The sequence below is a fragment of the Artemia franciscana genome, chromosome 4 (genome assembly GCF_032884065.1).
Source record: "Artemia franciscana chromosome 4, ASM3288406v1, whole genome shotgun sequence".
Classification (NCBI taxonomy): domain Eukaryota; kingdom Metazoa; phylum Arthropoda; class Branchiopoda; order Anostraca; family Artemiidae; genus Artemia; species Artemia franciscana.
In genome coordinates this window covers 24120889-24143323 of record NC_088866.1, presented here as the reverse complement: position 1 = coordinate 24143323, position 22435 = coordinate 24120889, and the positions used below count along the sequence as shown (strand labels likewise).

At 36.2% G+C, this 22435-nt stretch overlaps 1 protein-coding gene across 1 annotated transcript in view; it reads left to right on the top strand.

Annotated features, from left to right (window-relative positions):
• LOC136026181 (large ribosomal subunit protein uL16m-like) overlaps nt 1-22435 on the top strand; it is a 235760-nt gene that overhangs the window by 128224 nt on the left and 85101 nt on the right. The window contains exon 5 of the mRNA XM_065702503.1: nt 21285-21395. Coding sequence (XP_065558575.1) covers nt 21285-21395 — 111 coding nt within the window. The remainder of the gene's footprint in view (nt 1-21284; nt 21396-22435) is intronic.

The window sequence follows — 22435 nt, the reverse complement described above, 5'->3', positions numbered from 1 at the left end:
CTTAGATCATCTGAACACATAACCGAAATTTGGAGGTCACCCTAGAAATTGAAATTGCAAACAAACTACCGTTTCTAGATTCGTTAACTATTCGTAATTCTAATAGACTCAATTTTACTATCTATTGAAAACCAACAGAAAACAATAGATATCTTCAATTCAATTCAAATCACCCCCCACAAGTTAAAAAAGCAGTTGTAACTTCCCTCATTGATCGTGCCCTGAACATTTTCTCCAAACAGTATATAAATGCAGAAATAAACTTTATCAGAGATATTCTTTATGGTCCATTTCTTTTGTCAAAAAGATAATTAAACGTAGACAAAAAAGACGTTTTTTAAAATCGAAAAAGATATTTCACAATACAAGGGTACTGATAAGCCCCCAAATATTGTCTCTCTTCCGTATATCCCAAAAATCACAACAAAAATAAAAAATATTTGGACAAAAAAAAATATTTATGTAATTTTTACTCATAATTTAAAATCATTAATTTCTTAAATTCCGATAAAGATAAGACCACAGTTACTCGCCAAAGAGACAAGGCATTACCATGTTGGCAGGACCCATCAGAATCTAGAAAAACGGCTACAACAGCATAAAAAAGACAGAGACAAGGCATTAATTTCAAATAATTCCAACAACATCTTCGATTTTACTTTAGGTTTGCATATATTTATTAATCCCTTTCACATGATACTTTTTGAAAAATTCTCACTCATCAGTAATGATTTGGGGATAAAACAGGTGGTTTGGGAATCAATCGAAATTAGTCTCAAAATAAATAATAATATTTCTCTGAACAGGGACTCCGTATTGTATCAACTTGGTATTTGTTTAAAAATCAGCTCACAACAAGTTCAAATAAAAACTGGACATTTTACAGTTTATAAAATTGTTTTTGAGGGGGACAAGTTGAAAAATCCTTAGGCGTAATAATGTGTGCTAGAGGGGTGATATTTGACAGCCATAGATTATCATGTTTGCAGCCGCCTACAAAATCTTAGAATCGATGGAACTTGGAGAGGAATTCACGAAATTAGAATTGTGGTATCGAGAGTAGAAGTAAAAATCCCGAACTGTCGCAAACGGGACCAGATTTAGAGCTGTGACTAGAGCGGGCATAATGGGAACTGGAATCGGTTGAGTCGGGCTGAAATCAGCAGAATGGAAGGTGGAACCGATATAACCAGGGTCAGAAGTGGGAGAAGTGGAATTGGATGTCACTTCATTAAATAAAATATATATAGAAAAATGTCTTAGGAATGATGAAGGGTGCCAGAGGGGTAGTAATACTATGCGGTGGCGCATTCGTTTCTAAAGGTTCAGGTAGTCCTACAAAATAAATAGTTAACATATTGATTTATTTTGGTCAAAAAGACTGTCCTACGGTAAAGCAGTGTTTTCGAGCATTTTGAGGTGCAAAACAACGATTCTAGCCAAAAGAATGCCAAAAACATTGTCTGAAATTTCTGAGATAGTCAATTGATTTACAATTACCGAGAAAACTATACGCGTATTGAGCCTCCTGTTTCAGGGGCAGTAATGCCTTACGGTTTCTCATTGGTCTCTAAAGGTGCAGGCGGTGGTCTTACAAAATAATGGTTAACATAGACATTCATTTTAGCCAGAAAGACTGTCCCACAGCAAAGTTTTTTCAGCTATTTCGTGGTGCAAAATAATAATTCTTGCCAAAAGAATTCTAAAAAGCTATTGCGTGAAATTTCTGAGTTATCCAATTGATTTCGAATTACTGAAAAAACTATACGTGTGTTGAGCCTCCTCTTTCAGAGGCAGTAATTATGTACGGTGGCGAATCGGTTTCTAAGGGTGCAGGTAGTCCTACAAATAACGACATGGGCACTCATTTTAGCTAAGAAGACTGTCCCACAGCAAAGCGGCGTTTTCAGTCATTTAATGGTTCAAAACAACAATTCTAGCCAAAAGAAGGAACAAAACTCTTGTGTGAATATTCTGAAATGGTCAATAGATTTATAATCACTAAAAAAGCTATAGGCATATTTACCCTCCTATTTCAGAGGCAGTAATGCCGTACGGTGGTAAATTGGTTTCTAAAGGTGCGAGTAGTCCTACAAAATAAATGGCAGCATAGACGTTTAATTTAACGCTTCGTATGAGTAGATGATTCGGTTTAAGTTTAAAAAACAGAAAATATTAATTAAGAAAAACATTCTCTACAGTTGTATATAATACAGCTTCAGTTATTATAGAGAAGGGTTGGTGGTTCTTTGTGTAGGGTGGAGGAAGAGTATGCCTTAAGCATCAAAAAGTGAGTTTCTAATTCTTGGTTGGAGGTAATATGCTTGGGACTGTCTGTGCAGGATTTGATTTTGACTCTTGTTGATAGAAGAGCATCGCCAAGTGCTGAAAACCATGTTTTGACCCAGATTGGCCAGGATTTGCGCAAATCCTTAAACAAAACTGGAGGTCCCGGGGACTTGCTGGCCGGTTCTAAGCTGGCTTACACGCTTCAGACTTGATAAGATATATTGATTTTTCCCTCAGCATCTCAATTATTGCAGTGATAGGAAAAATGTAATTAATAGTTTAATCATTCTAGTAAGAAGGACATGGGAATTCTCCGCGTGTGGAATCGGTTATTCGTCGAATATATCTCTTGAATCATAATATTAGAAATAGATTGCTGTTCCAGCTGTCTAGGTGCTGTTCCCATTTGGTGAAAATGGCTCTTTCGAATTTAATCGGGACAAAAATCATTAGAATATAAAGTCTTCCTGAAAAAAAAAACACCTTGAAAGAAAAAGAAATTCTGAAAAAGAAAGACTCGTAAAGTTTTATGTGATACCGATGTTCGTACTGTCATTACGTAACATCCCAAGTCTGTGCTGTCATTATATAGCATCTCACGTGTGTGCCTTTATTACCTAACACCCGCATGTCTGCCCTATCATTACGTAACACCCACGTGGAAGATTGCGTTACATCCCATGCGTGCATTGTTATTACTTAACACCCACTTGTGTGCTGCCATTACGTGAAATCTCACGTGTGTGCCTCTATTTGGTAACACTCATTTATACAACGCCATTACAAAACACCAGTGTATGCACTACCACTACGTAACGCCTTGTGTGCACTGCCATTACGTAACACCTACGTGTGTGCCCTTCTCGGTTGCAAACGGGGCTTCCCCACGAGCCACTGAAGGCTAGCTCATCACGCAAAATTGTGTCATTCCCAATAAATCTACTAAGTCAGGCATTACGTCGCCCTCAACCCAAATTACGTAACATGCACCTGCGTCCTGTCCTGAGGGGGTCGCCGTTAAACTTCTCCGTCATTAAAGGAAGAAAGTAGTAATGGGTTTGGTGTCACGGGACCTAAAGATAGGTCAATACTCATAATCAATTATATATAATATAATATTATAGTTACTGATGGCTACTCCCTAAATGTACTGTTATTTTTGTTTATTTTTTATTATTTTATCAATTTGTTCGCTATACGTTTATATTTATTGTATTTTTTTATTTATATCATTTAAAAAGCCAGAGGACTTTTCCTATAAAAATAGTATCTCTTAAATTAGATTCTGAAATTCGTGAACAAAAGAAAAGATTTGTATTCAGAGAGAAATATGCGACGTATCCTTTAACGCTAAAGATTTAGGATAAGTATTGGGAACTTGTAACGGTGATAATTTGGATATTTTGCATCTTGAGGTCAATTTGAAAATCTCTTTCCAGAATAAGTCCTTTTTTTCTTCAATTTATTGGTATTTCCTAACTTTTGAACGAGATTTTCCCTTAGAGGAAAAAGGACATTGGAAATTGTTTATGAGATTATAATGTAAGAAAGTGCTGCCCTGAATAAAAGTAGCACTTAGGATATCCTGAGGCGATGTCTTGTTCTTAGCACTTTTTTTAAGTGTTAGCTTCCTCCTTTAGTTTTCGGAGAGAAGTAAGAACCTCTTCATTTCAGCCTGTTTATTCCTCTTTATGGTCAATCATAGATAATACAGGGTTTACCTTTGGAAGAGCACTTTGGGAGGGCGTTTGTAATTATTCAGGAAGTCTTGAAACATATAATTTGGGAATTTTCCTCAGAAGGAAGGATGTCTTTTGAGTGTTGTAGATTTTGAATAGGTTTGTAAATTTATTTTCAATATGACTTACCTTACATTAGATCCTGCTGTTTCTCCAGAGGTACCTAGAGCATCTAACAAGAGTGGCCAGTCTTTGTTCTGGTGTGCCGTAGCCCACACATCTTTCCACTCTGGCTGCAGAGATGCTTAAAAATTGGAATTGTTGTTTATAAGGAGAATCTTCGGCCTTCATCTTAGACTGTATCTGACTGGGTGCCACTGGATAGAAGCTTTGGGAAGTCGAGTCTCAGGATTTTAGATGGTCTGTCCTATATAACTTCATTTGCAGAATTTCATTGCTGGGTCTGGCTTGTTTCCCTGGAAAACTACCCCATTGGAATTCCCCTCCCTCTCGCGGAAATCCTCCCGGAAAAAATTCTCTGGAATATTCTCCTTAGATGTAAAATTGAACGGTTCAAGAGAAATTAAGACAAATAAAAAAGAACGTTGAAAAGCGTATAATGGTACATCACCTATTGTGAAGGAGGGGCGGCAAGTCATTGTTTAGGCGGCGGGGACTTAGAGAAAGTCTGAATAAAGGTGCTGCCGGGTAACATGTCCTTTCTTATTACTGAAAATTGTTTCTGTCATTTATGTTAAAGCTTTAGTTAATTAAACTAATTTGCTTCTTGTTTCATATTAAATGAAACACAAGTTTTTTCAACTGAAAGTAAGGAGCAACATTAAAATTGGAAACGAACAGAAATTATTTCGTATATGGGGGGGTTACTCCTCCACAACATCTCTCTCTTTACGCTAAAGTTTTCTACTGCTAAAGCTTCTTATTGTTCTAATTAAACGAACATAGTATTTTCAGAAGTTATCCTTAAAGGATTGGGACAGAATTCAAACTATAGTGTAAAGAGCGAGGTATTTTGGAAGAGTGACCCCCTCATATACTTATTAATTTCTGCTCGTTTTAAGTGTTAAGGCTGCTCCTCACTTTCAGGGGGAAAAACTTGTTTTTTATTTTATTTCTGATCATTTTCTAAATAATACCAGGAAATTTGGATACTCCTGCACAGAAAAATCCCTCTTCCACAAGGATATATTCTCTAGCCAATTCCATCCTGGTGAAAATTTACCCCGGACACTTACCCTTAAGATCTTCACGTGTAAAATTGTGTCAGAAAAGAGAAAGGAAGACATAAGAAGAATTTCGTATAGGTATTTTGACAAACTCCCCCAGTGTAAAATTTTCCCTGAAAAATTCACCCCTAGGGAAATTTCCCTTCCCATGAAAAATTATCCCCGAGTAGATTCCGCTGGCAGAAAGTTCTAATCCCCCTCGAAAAATGTATGAATACATCCCAATAACAAAAACTAAACGTAAACACTAGGTAAATTTTATAACTTAAGGACCTATCCCTAGGCACCGTGGGAGGGTCATGATATCCCAAAAGTTATAGTTATTAGCCATTCAACTATGACAAACAAAATAGGTACTTCAAAATTTTTATTGGACGATCTTGAGAAAAAAGGGGCATGAGAGTGGGCCTAGTTGCCCTCCAATTTTTGGTCACTTAAAAAGGACTCTAGAACTAAGAATTTCCGTTTGAATGAGCCTTCTAAAGATATTCTTGGATCATTGGGTCGATACGATAACCCATGGGAAAAACAAAACAAAAAAAAAACAAATAAACACGCATCTGTCATCTTTCTCCTGGCAGAAAATACAAAATCTCACTTTTTTCAGATAGGCGCTTGAAACTTCTACTGTAGGGTTATCTGATACGCTGAATCTGATGGTGTTATTTCAAACTGCATTTTCATGCGAAAAGATCATAAGTCTCACTGACCATTCAAATAAATATAGGGATAGTTATGAGGAGGGGGGTGTAGAAATTGATACCTAATCTCTCCTGATTCCTGAGAATATTTCGGGTCTGCACCTTTATCATAAAAGTAAAGAGTTGGCTAACCTTAAACCCTAAAACGAGCAGAATTATTTCTGTATAGGAAGGGGACTACCCCTTCTTAACAGCCCCCTCCTCCATTCGCTCTCCCAGAAACTTCAGAGATGCTTCATCAATCGGAAATTGATAGTTGTAGTTCCTTTCTCAAAAGTCAAAAGTGATTGGAGAACAACCAGTCCCTTTCTGGGAACCTATTTTGATATCAGGTCCTTTTATATTATCAATATTTCGAATTGTCCATTTTTTTGGAAAAGTTGAAAATATCCATGAATTTGCATTTGACGATGACATAACCCCCAGAGCCTCCGGGATAAAGACAGTAAATTATGCGCATTGTCAATGATTTACATAAATTTTTTATAGTGGAAAATGACGGAGAGGCATGTCTAACCTTTGGAGTCCGATGGTGTGCTTTATTGGATTATTTTCTTGGTCAAAAATATCGTCCAAAATTTTGCTGTGGGCCACAAAATAAGCCACAAAGATGTTTCCTGGTCAACTTGAAACTTACTGCCGTATGTCATTGTGCCAACGGGAAGAATATACTGAAAGCTATTCAAAGGATTAGTCGCTTTGGAATTGATCTTTCCTGTAACAAATGGGGCTCAAAAAAGAGCCTAACTTTTTCAATTAGCCTGAAACTTACATGAAACTTTAGGCTAGGGTTACCCCAATGCAGAAAAAAAATAAATAAAAAATGTTGCTTCCCCCCAAAATGCAGCCCAAAAAAGGGCTAGAAAAGTGCCAAAAACTTCTTCCTGTCCATTTTAACCTGTAAGGGGTATTTTAGAAACTTGGGAGGGGGACCATTCGATTGAAAGTTGAAAGTTCTTATGTCCTTTTAAAGGCCGAAAGCTACTGGAGACCGATCAGCCTCCCTCTCTGTTCTTTTTCTGCTATCCTATCCGACTTTATGATGTCAAGTCAAATTTTAAGATATTTGTTTTTTTCAAAAACTTTGATATGTGTAATAGGTATGTCTTTGGGGTAGACATCACCCCCACAGCCCCAATGTTAAACATTGTCTTTCCCTGCTCTGATAATTCAACCCTCTAAAATATAAAAAAAAGATTTAAATAAGCTATAAAAATAAATACTTTAAGTTCAATTACACGGGGGTTCAGTTGCACTGGTGTTCAGTTGTACGACGGTTCAGTTGCAGGGGTTCAGTTACACGGTGGTTCAGTTGCAATTAAACTAGTTATTTGGTGCTAGAGATCGTTCTTACATATAAAGAAGTGACGCAGGGAGATACCCTAGTCTTACATTATCTAGTCTCTTGGTGTCATCAGTCAAAAAGTATAATGAAGCCCATTACTAAAATGTGTGCCACCCAAAAATAAGTAACGCGTTGAGATCTCTGAAAATAGTGTTTCTTGGTGTAAAAAATTGTCATCATCTACAAAAAAAAGTGACACGTGGACATGTTTTAAAATATTGTCATTTGGTACCAAAATTGTCATCACCTCAAAATTATCATTGGTTAAAAGAATACTGATTTTAATTGTTTATTATTTTGAGAAAATGTGCTTGAACTTTATAAAAAAAATTGAATTTCAGTGTTTTTTTTGGTGCATTTTGTTGTGCAACGGTGCTCTACCTATTATCCACAATAATGTTTGAACTAATTTTTTCTTATTTGTATATTACCAAAGATTTGCAAAATTCACTCTTTTAAATTAGGCTATGAAATAATTCGACAGAGAAAAAGTAAGTTTGCAAAATTTAATTTCTTTTTTTTTCAATGCCTTTCGTTTTTATCGCCGATGATTTGAAACGAATCTTGATATGGGTCTTGGAAACTCTGAAGATTTTACTCTTCGATTAAAAAAAAAAATTAAATTGTATTTTAACAGCAAATATTAAACTTCTCAAATAGTTGCAATTTTCCATGCTTTTGAAATGGATTTTCCCTCAGAGAAAGATGGATATTTAGAAGTTTTTTCAACTTTATGAACAGGGACAGTTTTTACTCTGATTAAAATTGGGAACTTGAGGATCTTAATGCTCAGAGGATGTGTAGCCTCTATGACTTTTCTGAATATTTCGCTTTTCCCTTATGGTTGTCAATGAAGATTATGAACTCTTTCATTTCAGTCTGCTTTTTCTCATTCTCTCACACAAGCCCTGCCAAATAGAATATTTATTTTTTGTAACGTAAACAATTAATGCTGCTATTGATTTTCTTTTCCCCGAAGAGTGATTGATAATACACAACCACCTAATGTATGTTAATTATAAATCCCACGCGTTTTTGACACATATTTTTGTTTTATCTAGCTTAGGGGGATTTCTCCAATTTGGAAAGCTTTATGCGTATATCATAGAAGACGCAATAGCGCTTCCTAAGTGAAACTAGATGTAATTCCAATGCAATTTTTTTCTAGACCACTTCTCATGGCAGGAGTGGCCATTGAAACTTCAGATAAGGCTCGTTCGATTGGAAACTGAAAGTTCTAGTGTCCTATACAAGTGGCGAACGTGATTTGAAGGCCTTCCCCCCTCCTTGCCTTATTTTGCTGACATCCCCACAAAGACATTAAATCACAATTTTTAAATAGCTATTTCCCCATAAATAGTAGAAAAGTGCATTAGCTGTGCCTTTGGGGACGACATGGGCTCCTGAACAAGGGCCATAAGCTGTGCAAAATTCTTATTGTTTGCACATAGGGTCAGTTATTGAGAAACAGGGTCATGGTATATCCTGGGTCTCTAAAAAGGATAACACTTTGCGGCAATGTTGAGGAGTGTTGAACTAACGCAAAAGGCACTTTGTTTATCCACGGTTGTCAAAAGGACTCATCTACGATATCCCAGGAACGACTAAGGGTATTGAGTGGAAAACTTCAAGGCATATTGAGGCGTATGTTCAACAAAATCAAAACACACTATATGTATGCAGGTTGTGAAAAGAGCCTATCAGCAATGTCTCAAGAGTCGCTGAGAGTATTAAGTTGAAACTTTCAGGGCTACACAATAAATTCCCAATTCAAGCTAAAAATAGTAAAATTAACACAAACAGGAGTAGAACTAACGTCCGCTGTGCCTTTAAATACCTAAATATTATTTGCGTGTTGCTGAAAACAAAACATATTTAAACGTTTTCTGTTTTATAACGTTCATAAATTCAAAATTGTATAGACGTTCTGGAATAAATGTTAGTATAATTTAATGTATCAATCTACTTTCGCTTGTTCTCTTCAGTAATACTGTTCGTTTTTGATTATTTTTTATGTTAAAAATAAAAAGAAGCACCTGGAAATAAAATAAATCATTAAAGCGTATTTGATGATTTTGTCTTTAGAAGGCATTTGGGGGCGTTTGTGCTGCTATTGTTTGTGGTAATTTCTGTTCATTTTTAGTACAGCATAAGATACTAGCCAGTTCCAACAACCTTAATGCGATACTAACTTACATAAAAAAGAACAAATGAGACAAATAATAAACCTGAAAGTAAGGAGCTATATTAAAACTTAAAACGAACAGAAATTATTGTGCATATGAAGGGGGATACCCCCTCATCAGCACCTCACTCTTTACGCTAAAGTTTGAATTTTGTCCCAATTCTTTAAATATGAATCCTAAATTACAACGATTGTTTAATTAGAACTATAAGCTTTTTTAAAAGTAGTCTACTAAAAAATTTAAGTGTAAAGTGCAAGGTGTTGAGGAGAAGGTAGCCCCCTTCATATACGTAATAATTTCTGTTTGTTTTAGGTTTTATGTTGCATTTTACTTTTGTTGAAAAAACTTGTTTGCTTTTATGACACTTGGTATTTACCAAGTGACATATACCGATCGCAAAATCTGTCAGTCTGTCTGTCCCGGTTTTGCTAGTTTGGGCACTTCCAGGTAAGCTAGGACGATAAAATTTAGTAGGTGTATCAGGGACCAGACCAAATTAAATTAAAAATAATTGTTCCTCCCACTTGACCATCTGAGGGAGTGGGGGAACCGTTATTTCGGAAAAATTAGAAAAATGAGGTATTTTTAGCTTACGAACAGGTGATCGGATCTTAATGAAATTTGATATTTAGAAGGATATCGTGTCTTAGAGCTCTTATTTCAAATCTTTACCTGATCCGATGACATTGGGGGGATTGAAGGGGGAAATCTGAAATCTAGGAAAACGCTTAGAGTGGAGGGATCGGGATGAAACTTGGTGGGGAAAATAAGTACAAGTCCTAGATAATTGGTTGACTTAACCGGAACGGATCCGTTCTCTTAGGAGGAGTTGGGCGGGGGGGGGGGGGTTATTAATGAAAAAATTGGGAAAATGTGATATTTTTAGTTTACGAAGGAGTGATATGATCTTAACGAAATCTGATATTTAGAAGGACCTTTTAAATCAGATCCATTGCTTTGAATTCTGACCGGATCCACTGTCATTGGGGGAGTTGGGGTGGGGGGGCTGGAAATCTTGGAAAACGCTTAAAGTGGAAAGAACGGGATGAAACCTGGTGGGAAGAATAAGCACAAGTCCTAGATACGTGATTGACATAACCAGACCGCAACTGCGCTCTTTAGGAGAGTTAGGGGGGGACCTAATTACGTAATTCGGAAAAATCAGAAAAAACAAGGTATTTTAATTTACGAATGGGTGGTTGGATCCTAATAAAATTTGATATTTAGAAGGACCTCGTGTCTCGGAGCTCTTATTTTAAATCCCAACCAGATCTGGTGACGTTTGGTTGAGTTGGAGGGGCAAACTGGAAATCTTGGAAAACGTTAAGGGAACTTTATATATAGAAAGGTTTTATGTCCCAGAACTCCATTTTCCATTCAAATGTGATCCAGGGACATTGGGTGTTGGAGGGAAAACGGAAATTTTGGAAACCGGAAATCTTGGAAAAAGCTTAGGGTGGAGAGATGGGATGAAACTTGATGGGAAGAATAAGCACAAGTTCTAGATACGTGATGGACATAACTGGACCGGATCCGATCTCTTTGGGGGAGTTGGGGGAATTTCCAGTGCCTCGGCGAGTTCTGTGCTTCTAGACGTGCTAGGACGATGAAAATTGGTAGGCGTGTCAGAGACCTGCACAAATTGACTTGATAACTGTCGTTTCCCTGATTCAACCAACTGGGGGGCTGCAGGGAGAGGAAAAATTGAAAAAAGGTATTTTTAACTTAGGAATGGGTGATCGGATCTTAATGAAATTTGATATTTACAAGGAATTCATGTGTCAGAGCTCTTATATTAAATCCCTACTGTATCCGGCCATATTGGGGGGAGTTGATGGGAAAAACGGGAAATCTTGGAAAACGCTTAGAGTGGAGATATCGGGATGAAACTTGGTGGAAAGAATAAGCACAAGTCCTAGATACGTGATTGACACAACAGGACTCAATCTGCTCTCTTTGAGGAATTTGGGGGGGGGGGTTAATTCGGAAAATTAGAAAGATTGAGGTATTTTTAACTTACGAACGAGTGACCGGATCTTAATGAAATTTCAAATTTAGAAGGAAGTCATGTCTCAGAGGCCTTATTTTAAATTCCGACCAGATTTTGTCACATTGGGGGAATTGGAGGGGGAAGCCGGAAATCTTGTAAAACGCTTGGAGTGGTGAGATCGGGATGAAACTTGGTGGGTAGAATAAGCAAATGATATAGATACGTGATTGGCTTAACCTGATTGGATCTGCTCTCTTGGGAGAGTTAGGGGGTCATGTGCTTTGGCAAGTTCGGTGCTTCTGGACGTGCTAAAGACCATGAAAATTGGTAGGCGTGTCAGGGACCTGATCAAATTTACTTGATAAAGTCGTTTTCCCCGATTCAACCATTTGGGGAGCTAAAGGGAAAGGAAAAATAGAAAAAATGAGATATTTTTAACTTACGAGTGGGTCATCGGATCTTGACGAATTTTGATATTTAGAAGGGCCTCGTGTCTCAGAGCTTTTATTTAAAATCCCTGCCGGCATTAAGCCTCTGATTTTCCTTTTAAACCATTCTTTTGATTCTTAGAATTTTGCTAGAGCTAATGTCATACGAGCTCTTGAATCTTGGGCTCTTCTGACCTCGTCACAAGTGCCATATGAGCTCTTAGATTTTGTTTAGTTGATCAAACAGTTCGTGTTAACGAACCGTAGTAAGGAGCGACCCGGCTCAATAGTAAACGAAACTCTAAAAAACGGAATTTTGATATCAATAGTTGCATCAAAAGAATCAAATTTTCATGATGATTCTAAATATATAAGTTTCATCAAATTTAGTCTTTGTGATCAAAAGCTGAGAGCGTGAGAAAATTTGCCTTATTTTGGAAAAAAGGCAGAAACATCCATTAAAAGTAGTAGAATCTTAACGAAAATCACACCATGGCATTCGGCGTATCAGAGAACCGTATAGCGAAAATGTCAAGCTCCTATCTACAAAAATGTGGAATTCCGTATTTTTTGCCAGAAGAGGCAAAAAATCAAGGGTGCGTGTTTATTTGTTTGGTTTTTTGTTTTTGTTTTTTCAGGGGTCATCGTATCGACCAAGTGGTCCTAGAATGTCGCAAAAAGGCTCACTCTAACAGAAATGAAAAGTTCTAATGCCTTTTTAAAGTGACCAAAGAAACTGGAGGGCACCTAGGCCCCCTCTCACGCTCATTTTTTTCCGAAAGTCAACAAATCAAAATTTTGAGATAGCCATATTGTTCCGCATAGTCGAAAACCATAATAACTATGTCTTTGGGAATGACTTACTCCCCCACAATCCCTGGGGGAGGGACTGCAAGTTACAAACTTTGACCAGTGTTTACATACAGTAATGATTATTGGGAAGTGTACAGACATTTTCAGGGGGATTTTTTGGTTTAGGGGGTGGGTTTGAGGGGAGGGGGCTATGTGGGAGGATCTTTTCTTGGAGGAATATGTCATGGGGGACGAAAATTTTTGTCTAAAATGCACAGGATTGTCTTGCATTACTATAAAAAAACAACGAAAAAATAAACATGAAAACATTTTTTTCAATTGAAACTAAGGATTAGCATTGAAACTTAAAATGAACAGAGATTATTACGCATAGGACGGGCTCTTCATAAGCATAAAGAGCGAGGTATTTATGCATACACACAACTCGTTTTTATATAGATAGATAGATAGATAGATACAATACAAATTAACTGCGTAAAACTTGCGAATATACAACATTCTTCGCTGTCAAATTGTCGCTACATATAAATAGATTGTCAGATTTACCGACCCTCGAACATGCAACGTACAATTATCCATGGGAAAAACAATCAGTATTAAGATCTATACCACATTTTTCTAATGATTGACCTTGAGCTTTGTTAATGCTGATTGCAAATGCTAATCGAATTGGGAATTGCAATCTTTTAAATTGAAAAGGCAGATCCGTTGGAATCGTGGGAATGCGAGGAATAAGAACAGCCTCACCCTCAAAAGGCCCTGTCAAGATTGTGGCCTCTATTAGGTTTTCCATTGTTTTTTTTACGGCAAGTCGCGTGCCATTGCAAAGCTTTGGTGGGTTGATATTTCTTAAAAGTGTTATTGGTACGCCTATTTTCAGTTGTAGCACGTGTGGTGGAAACCCTGAAAGATCTATGGAATTTAAAAATTCAGATGGATAATTAACCGCTTCATTTGGTTCCAAAACTGTGTCGACTGACTTGTAAAGGACTGCCTGGTCTCGAATCTTGGTCAAAACAATATTGTTGATTTTGTGGAAGTCTATATTTTTGGGTGCGAGAATCGCTCTTTCACTTAGCCATTTATTCTTTTTATAATTTTTTAGAATATTCGGAAATACTTTTTCAATCAATTCATTTTTGGACGTCACTAAATTACAGAAATCAGCAGGTAGTTGTATACGTCCTGAAATTGAGTCTACTGGGAGCTTTCCGTTTCCAATTGCCAGCAATTGATCTGAAAATGTTTGACCAGAGTCATCGTTTTGCAATCGGACACGCATATTTTTAGTTAATTTTAATATTTTTACGTGTGCCCATAAATTAGAATTTTTCAGGCAAGCATTCATTTCGTCTGCAGGAGTTGATCTAGGTATTATAGGTAATGTTTGCCTGAAATCTCCCGAAAGCAATATTAATGTGCTGCCAAAGGGTTCCGACTTGCCTCTCAAATCTTTCAAGCATTGATCCAGAGCCTCGAGCGATTTTTTGTGTGCCATTGTGCACTCATCCCAAATAATAAGTTTGCATTGCTGCAATACTTTACCCATCCCAGATGATTTGGAAATATTGCACGTGGGAGTTTCTGTAGAATGCAAATTCAGAGGCAATATCAAAGCGGAATGAGCAGTTCTTCCACCAGGCAGCAATGTTGCGGCTATTCCGGACGACGCAATTGCCAACGCTATATAATTTATGATCAAATTGATGCCAGAATCAGTTTTATAACAAACGTTTTACCAGTACCTCCTGGCGCATCCAAAAAGAAAATTTCTCCAACGTTGTTATCGGCACAATGCATTATCGTATCATAAATGTCTTTTTTTTTCGACGTTAACTTGGAAATGTTATTTTGTACATACGACAATAGATCACTCGTACTGTAACTTTGTTCACGATCCAATTCTACACATGTCGAAACAGCAGCGATACGGTTAGGTGAAGGCATTCCCAAATCCTGAAGAGGTTTGTTTGCCATACGTACGCACAAATCCTCTATAATAACTAAAGTGTAGTTATAGATTTCTGATGTAAAATCAAAAGTCATATCTGACGTCTCTAACTGTTTTCGATGGAGTATATCTTCGGACATTTTTGACTTATATTTTTCCCATAACTCTGTAGGAGCTGATGGAGAGCAAGTTGTTAAAATGATGCCAAACAATGCACGAATTTGACTTGGGACTCACGTTTCGCACGCGTCTTTGATGCAGTTATCCCAGTGTTGGTCATTTTCCAATAAATTCAGAGCTTGGCATGCACTACGCTAAGTGTCATGTATAGTACCGTTTACAGTTCTCAAATACTCAAAGGATGTCGGACCGGGTACATTCACCAAAAGCAGGCGTAGAAAGAAGCATTCATATTGATTGGGGTGAACGGTGTAGAGTCTTCCTATCGTGGTATCTTTGAAGATGGTAGGTTGGCCGTCGACTGACTTACCCTGTTTTCGACGTTCAAATACTTTATTTTTAGTATTCCACGTGTAATACGAAGGCACTTCAGTATACAGCAGTTTTTTTGCAAAAGAATCATTTTTGCAAAGCGAAAAAAAGCTGTTAATGTTGTATCCGGTGGATTCAGGGCTCTTTGTTGCACGTTGGTTTCCGTGAAATAAACACGTTGACCATTCTGTAAATGTACCGCTAAGTGAACAACAGCTGGACTACGTTCATGTATCAGAAATGAAAGAATTCGCCAAACAGCTTCATTACTGCTTATGTATCTTCCGCTCTTTACGCTAAAGTTTGACTCTTTCTCTCAATTCTTCTTTTTAAAACAGTAAAAAACTTTAGCGTAAAGAGCGGAGTGTTGATGAGGAAGCAGCCTCTTTCATATACGAAGTAATTTTTGTTCGTTTTAAGTTTTAATGTCGCTCCTTACTTTCAGTTAAAAAAAACTTGTTTTTTTATTTAATTTCTGAATGTTTTTGAATCAATGCATGTTTTGATTTTGGCTCTCCGCAGAGGAATAATCAAAACGAAATTTTGCATTTTTTTTTTTTTTTTTTTTTTTTTTTTTTTTTTTTTTTTTTTTTTTTGGCTAAATGGTTTTCTCATAATTTTGATTGAATGATTTTGAGAAAAAAAGAGCGGGGGAGGAAGCCTAGTTGCCCTCCCGATTTTTTGGTTAATTAAAAAGGCAACTAGAACTTTTAATGTTTTATGAATCTTTTTATTAGTAAAAGATTTACGTAACTTATAAATTAGCTTACGTAAAGAACTTTTGTATTCTCATGTTTTTATTACATATATGAGGGGGTTCGCCCCTTTGTCAGTACCTCGCTCTTTACACTAAAGCTTAAATTTTGTCCCAATTCATTAAGAATGACCCCTGAATCACAAAAGCCGTAGAATAAATAGTTGAAATTACTAAAAATACTTTAGCGTAAAGAGCGGGGTATTAGAAGGAGGTGAGCCCCTCATATGGGTAATAATTTCTGTTTCTGTTTTAAGTTTTAATGCTGTTCCTTACTTCTAGCTGAAAAAACCTTTTCATATTTATTTTTTAATTGTTTTTTTTTAAATAATGCTAGTAAATTCTGCTCTCCACTTCATGGAAATTTTCTTCTCCCATGAAAAATTCTCGATGGAAAGTTCCCCCAGCATATCCCCCTCTTCTCAACCCCTCCCCCAACCAAAAAAAATCCTCCTGAAAACGCCTGTACACTTCCCAATAACCATTACTATATGTAAGCACTGGTCAAAGTTTGTCACTTGTTGCCCCTCCCACGGGGACTGTGGGGTTGTAAGTTGTCCCCAAAGACATAGTTATAAGGTTTTTCGACTACGCTGAATAAAAGGGTTATCTCAGAATTTTGATTCGTAGACTTTGGGAAAATAATTAGCTTGGGAGGGGGCCTAGTTGCCCTCTAATTTTTTTGTCACTTAAAAAGGGCACTAGAACTTTTCATTTCCGTTAGAATGAGCCCTCTTGCAACATTCTAGGACAACTGGGTCGATACGATCACCCCTGGGAAAAAAAAAAAAAAAAAAAAAAAAACAACAAAGAAACACGCATCCGTGATCTTCCTTCTGGCAAAAAATGCAAAATTCCACATTTTTGTAGATAGGAGCTTTTGTAAATAGGAACTTTTACAGTAGGGTTCTCTGATACGCTGAATCTGATGGTGTAATTTTTGTTAAGATTCTATGACTTTTAGGGGGTGTTTCCCCCTATTTTCTAAAATAATGCAAATATTCTCAGGCTCGTAACTTTTGATGGGTAAAACTAAACTTGATGAATCTTATATATTTAAAATCAGCATTAAAATTTGATTCTTTTGATGTAGCTATTGGTATCAAAATTCCATTTTTTAGAGTTTTGGTTACTATTGAGCCGGGTCGCTCCTCACTTTTTTTGTCCATTTTTTGGAAAAGTCGAAAATATCATTGAATTTGCAATTTCGGATGACATAACCCCCAGAGCCTCCGGGATAAAGACAGTAAATTATACGCATTGTCAATGATTTACATATATTTTTTATAGTGGAAAATGACGGAGAGGCATGTCTGACCTTGGGAGTCCGATGGTGTGCTTTATTGGATTATTTTCTTGGTGAAAAATATCGTCCAAAATTTTGCTATGGGCCACAAAATAAGCCAGAAAAATGTTTCCTGGTCAACTTGAAACTTACTGCCGTATGTCATTGTGCCAACGGGAAGAATATACTGAAAGCTATTCAAAGGATTAGTCACTTTGGAATTGATCTTTCCTGTAACAAATGGGGCTCAAAAAAGAGCCTAACTTTTTCAATTAGCCTGAAACTTACATGATACTTTAGGCTAAGGTGACCCCAATGCAGGGAAAAAATAAATAAAAAATATTGCTTCCACTCAAAATGCAGCCCAAAAAAGGGCTAGAAAAGTGCCAAAAACTTCTTCATGTCCACTTTAAACTGTAAGGAGTATTTTAGAAACTTGGGAGGGGGACCATTCGATTGAACGTTGAAAGTTCTTATGTCCTTTTAAAGGCCGAAAGCTACTGGAGACCGATCAGCCTCCCTCTCTGTTCTTTTTCTGCTATCCTATCCGACCTTTATGGTGTCAAGTCAAATTTTAAGATATTTGTTTTTTTCAAAAACTTTGATATGTGTAATAGGTATAACTTCGGGGTAGACATCACCCCCACAGCCCCAATGTTAAACATTATCTTTCCCTGCTCTGATAATTCAACCCTCTAAAATATAAAAAAAAGATGTAAAAAAGCTGCAAAAATAAATACTTTAAGTTCAGTTACACGGGGGTCCAGTTGCAAGGGGATTCAAATGCACGAGGGTTCAGTTGCAGGGGTTCAGTTGCACTGTGGTTCAGTTGCAATGAAACCAGTTATTTGGTGCCAGAGATCGTTGTTACATATAAAGAAGTGACGCAGGGAGATACCCTAGTCTAACATTATCTGGTCTCTTGGTGTCATCAGTTGCATAGTATAATGAAGCCCATTACTAAAATATGTGCCACCCACAAACAAGTAACGCGTTGAAATCTCTGAAAATAGTGTTTCTTGGTGTCAAAAATTGTCATCATCTACAAAAAAAGTGACACGTGGACATCTTTTAAAATATTGTCATTTGGTGCCAAAACTGTCACCACCTCAAAATGATCATTGGTTAAAAGAATACTGATTTTAATTGTTTATTATTTTGAGAAAATGTGCTTAAACCTTGTAAAAAAAAAATTGAATTTCAAAATTTTTTTTTGTGCATTTTAACGGTGCTCTACCTATTATTCACAATAATGTTAGAACTATTTTTTCTTGTTCATATATTACCCAAGATTTGCAAAATTCACTCTTTTAAATTAGTCTATGAAATAATTCGACACGGAAAAAGCAAGTTTTGCAAAATTTAATTTCTTTTTTTTCAATGTCTTTCGTTTTTATCGTCGATGATTTGAAACGAATGTTGAGATGGGTCTTGGAAACTCTGAAGATTTTACTCTTCGATTAATAAAAAAATTGAATTGTATTTTAACAGCAAATATTAAACTTCTCAAATAGTTACAATTTTCCATGCTTTTGAAATGGATTTTCCCTCAGAGAAAGATGGTTATTTGGAAGTTTTTTTCAGCTTTATGAACAGGGACAGTTTTTACTCTGATTAGAATTGGGAACTTGAGGATCTTAACCCTCAGAGGATGTGTAGCATCTATGACTTTTCTGAATAGTTCGCTTTTCCCTTATGGTTGTCAATGAAGATTATGAACTCTTTCATTTCAGTCTGCTTTTTCTCATTCTCTCACACAAGCCCTGCCAAATAGAATATTTATTTTTTGTAATGTAAACAAATAATGGTGCTATTAATTTTTTATTTCCCGAAGAGTGATTGATAATTCACCACCATCTAATGTATGTTAATTATAAATCCCACGCGTTTTTGACACATATTTTTGTTTTATCTAGCTTAGGGGGATTTCTCCGATTTGGAAAGCTTTATGCGTATATCATAGAAGACGCAATAGCGCTTCCTAAGTGAAACTAGATGTTGTTCCAATGCAATTTTTTTCGAGACCACTTCCCATGGAAGGAGTGGCCATTGAAACTTCAGATAAGGTTCATTCGATTGGAAACTGAAAGTTCAAGTGTCCTATACAAGTAGCGAACGTGATTTGAAGGCCGTCCCCCCTCCTTGCCTTATTTTGCTGACCTCCCCACAAAGACATTAAATCACAATTTTTAAATAGGTATTTCGCCCTAAATAGTCGAAAAGTGCATTAGCTGTGCCTTTGGGGATGACATGGGCCCTTGAACAAGAGCCATAAGCTGTGCAAAATGCTTATTGTTTGCACATAGGGTCAGTTATTGAGAAACAGGGTCATGGTATATCCTGAGTCTCTAAAAAGGCTAACACTTTGCAGCAATGTTGAGGAGTGTTGAACTAATGCAAAAGGCACATTTTTTATCCACGGTTGTCAAAAGGACTCATCTACAATATCCCAGGAACGGCTAAGGGTATTAAGTTGAAAGCTTCAAGGCATATTGATGCGTATGTTCAACTAAATCAATACACACTATATGCATGCAGGTTGTGAAAAGGGCGTATCAGCAATGTCTCAAGAGTCGCTGAGAGTATTAAGTTGAAACTTTCAGGGCTACACAATAAATTCCCAATTCAAACTAAAAATAGTAAAATTAACACAAACAGGAGTAGAACTAATGTCCACTGTGCCTTCTAAATACCTAAATATTATTTGCGTGTTGCTGAAAACAAAATACATTTAATCGTTTTCTGTTTTATAACGTTCATAAATTCAAAATTGTATAGACGTTCTGGAAAAAATGTTAGTATAATTTAATTTAATTAGTATAATTTAAGCCCGTAAAAAAATTTAAGCTAATCCATGCCAAAAATTCTTTGGTAGCGTTTAGCTTTCTATACGGCAAAACCATACTATGTTTTTAGAGAATATGCCCTCGTCTTTCTCATCTCCAGTTGGAAAGTTCTCCTTTTTTTTCTTTTTTTTGAGTGCGTCTTATCTAAGGGCTACCCGCTCTGATATCCTTGAAACGCTGCCTGGGGTTCAGTCCGCTACAAAATAGAAAATATACCACAGTAGCGTTATTAGTAGCATCACTTACCTAAGTAGAGTTATTAGTAATAACAAGAAGAAGAAGAAGAGCGAAGGCAGTTTTTTCTGTAGTTGGGAAAACTTTGGAAGAATAAGATGATAAAATATAAGATGATATGGTCGATATAAGGTGATAAGTAGGATAAGCTGGTTTTAGATAATAGATTTGAGTGTTCATTTAAATTATTAAACCAGTAAATTACCTAGTTTTTTATAGTAACTTTGAAGATTTCGATATAATTGAATTATGGCTAAATAAAGCTATAAACATTCGACTTGATTTGGAAATTGGCGTTTCTTCATGCTGTAATTTACCATTGCGAATGAGGCTTCAAAGACGTAAATTTTAAAGTTTTCACCAATCCCGTTCAATCCATTGACTTCGAGCTCCAAAGAAACCAGAAAAAGAGTATTTATGTCCCCTGAATTCATCTTACATGTATTCATTAGTGAAAACTATGATTTTCTAAGAATAATGTTTTGTTTGTTTCAAAATTATAAAGTTTTTATGGTAGCATTAAATTACCGTCTATATTTCCACAATGAACCGCAAATATAAATAAACTTATCATTTATATTTAGTATTTTATTTTGAATGTGGTGTGCAAAGGAAGAAGTTGGGTGTTGAGTGGTAAGCTAGTGGTAGAAGTGTATGTGATACTGTAGTTGATTTTTGTGTTTAAACCCCTTCTGAGGTTAATGTCAAATTTTTTGTCGATTTATATAGTTATCCCTCCTCCGTATCATACTGCGGCATTTATAGGGGATGTTTAATATTAAGTTTTTCACTAATAGTTATGCTAAATATTTGTTAATATTAATTAGTCAATATTGGCAATTCTCTCCGTCCGCGAAAATTCAAAGTATTAACAGTCCTTGGATTCACGAGGCAGCTACCCCTTCTTAACTTTTTTTGAAGTAATTTTAAATAAATAATTAAATTAAAGTAGCCAATTTACATAATCAAAGTTTGTGTTTCAGTGAACTCGGTAGTTTAAATATTGTTGAAATTTGCTACTTTTTAAATTAATAATTCTTACAGGGTCAAGGAAAGCGAATGGGTGGAGGAAAAGGATCTATTTCCGAATGCTGTCATCCAATCAGAAGTGGAAGAATTATCATTGAAGTTGCAGGACGTTGCGAGTTTGAAGAGGTTAGTTTTAATTTTTATTATATTCATTTTACTACTATTATAGGTCTTACTAATGATTTTATTATTAGTACAAACTAATTCAAGGTATTGATACTTGCAACTTCAATATAAACTAACTACCGTAATAATAATTAATTATGAATAAATAATTAATAGTAAGATATACCTCTCCTTCTTCCCTTGAAGTCAATGACTTAAATTAGTTGGATGTAAAAATGAGCTAAATTTTGATTGATTTGAAGGTCCTTATGATTGGCCTAGAGTCCGTTCTGAGATTCCTTTGATTGACTGGAGATCCTTACGGGATGTGTTTATTTGGCAACGTTCTCACTCACTACGTGTTGTATAGTATGTATCTATATGTTTCCAAAAAGAGGCCATCGGGCCAACAACAAACAAAACAGAACATTAACATAACAAAACACAAATAAATTAAAAAACACAAATAAATTAAAAAGAAAAAACTATTATATGAATCTTCAAGAAATTATTTTTAAAGAGATATATCTTTCTATATACTTAGCCATATTCCTTCATGTCATTTTAATTCGTGATCCTTTAATTTCTTCCACCCACCTTCTATCTGTCAACCCTAAAGAAAAACAACTATTTCTCAGATCTGCCAATTCCTTTCAATTCCCCAAACATGAAAAATATCTTCATCATCTTCCCCACACATCGGGCAAGGCAATTGGTTAGCACTATAGCCCCTAAATTTTTACTATCTTTCCCCAATATTAATCGGCCCTCCCCTCAAACTTAAAATCCATTTTATTTCTTCCCCTTTCAATCCCAGCTTAATATAAACTTCTCTCCCTCCGCGTGTCCTTCACCTTACTATAAAGACTCAAGAGATCCTGAGGTCTCCTTCTGAGCCTGCCATTGTTGTATTCCTTGATCTTGTAACCTTTCTTTTACCTTGTCAACTACTGTATCCAAATTTGATCCCTTACCATCATTCCAAAAATACGAATATCCTAATTCATTTAAAATTTTCTTAATTTCTTGCAACCACACTACCTCTATCTTATCCTCTAAAA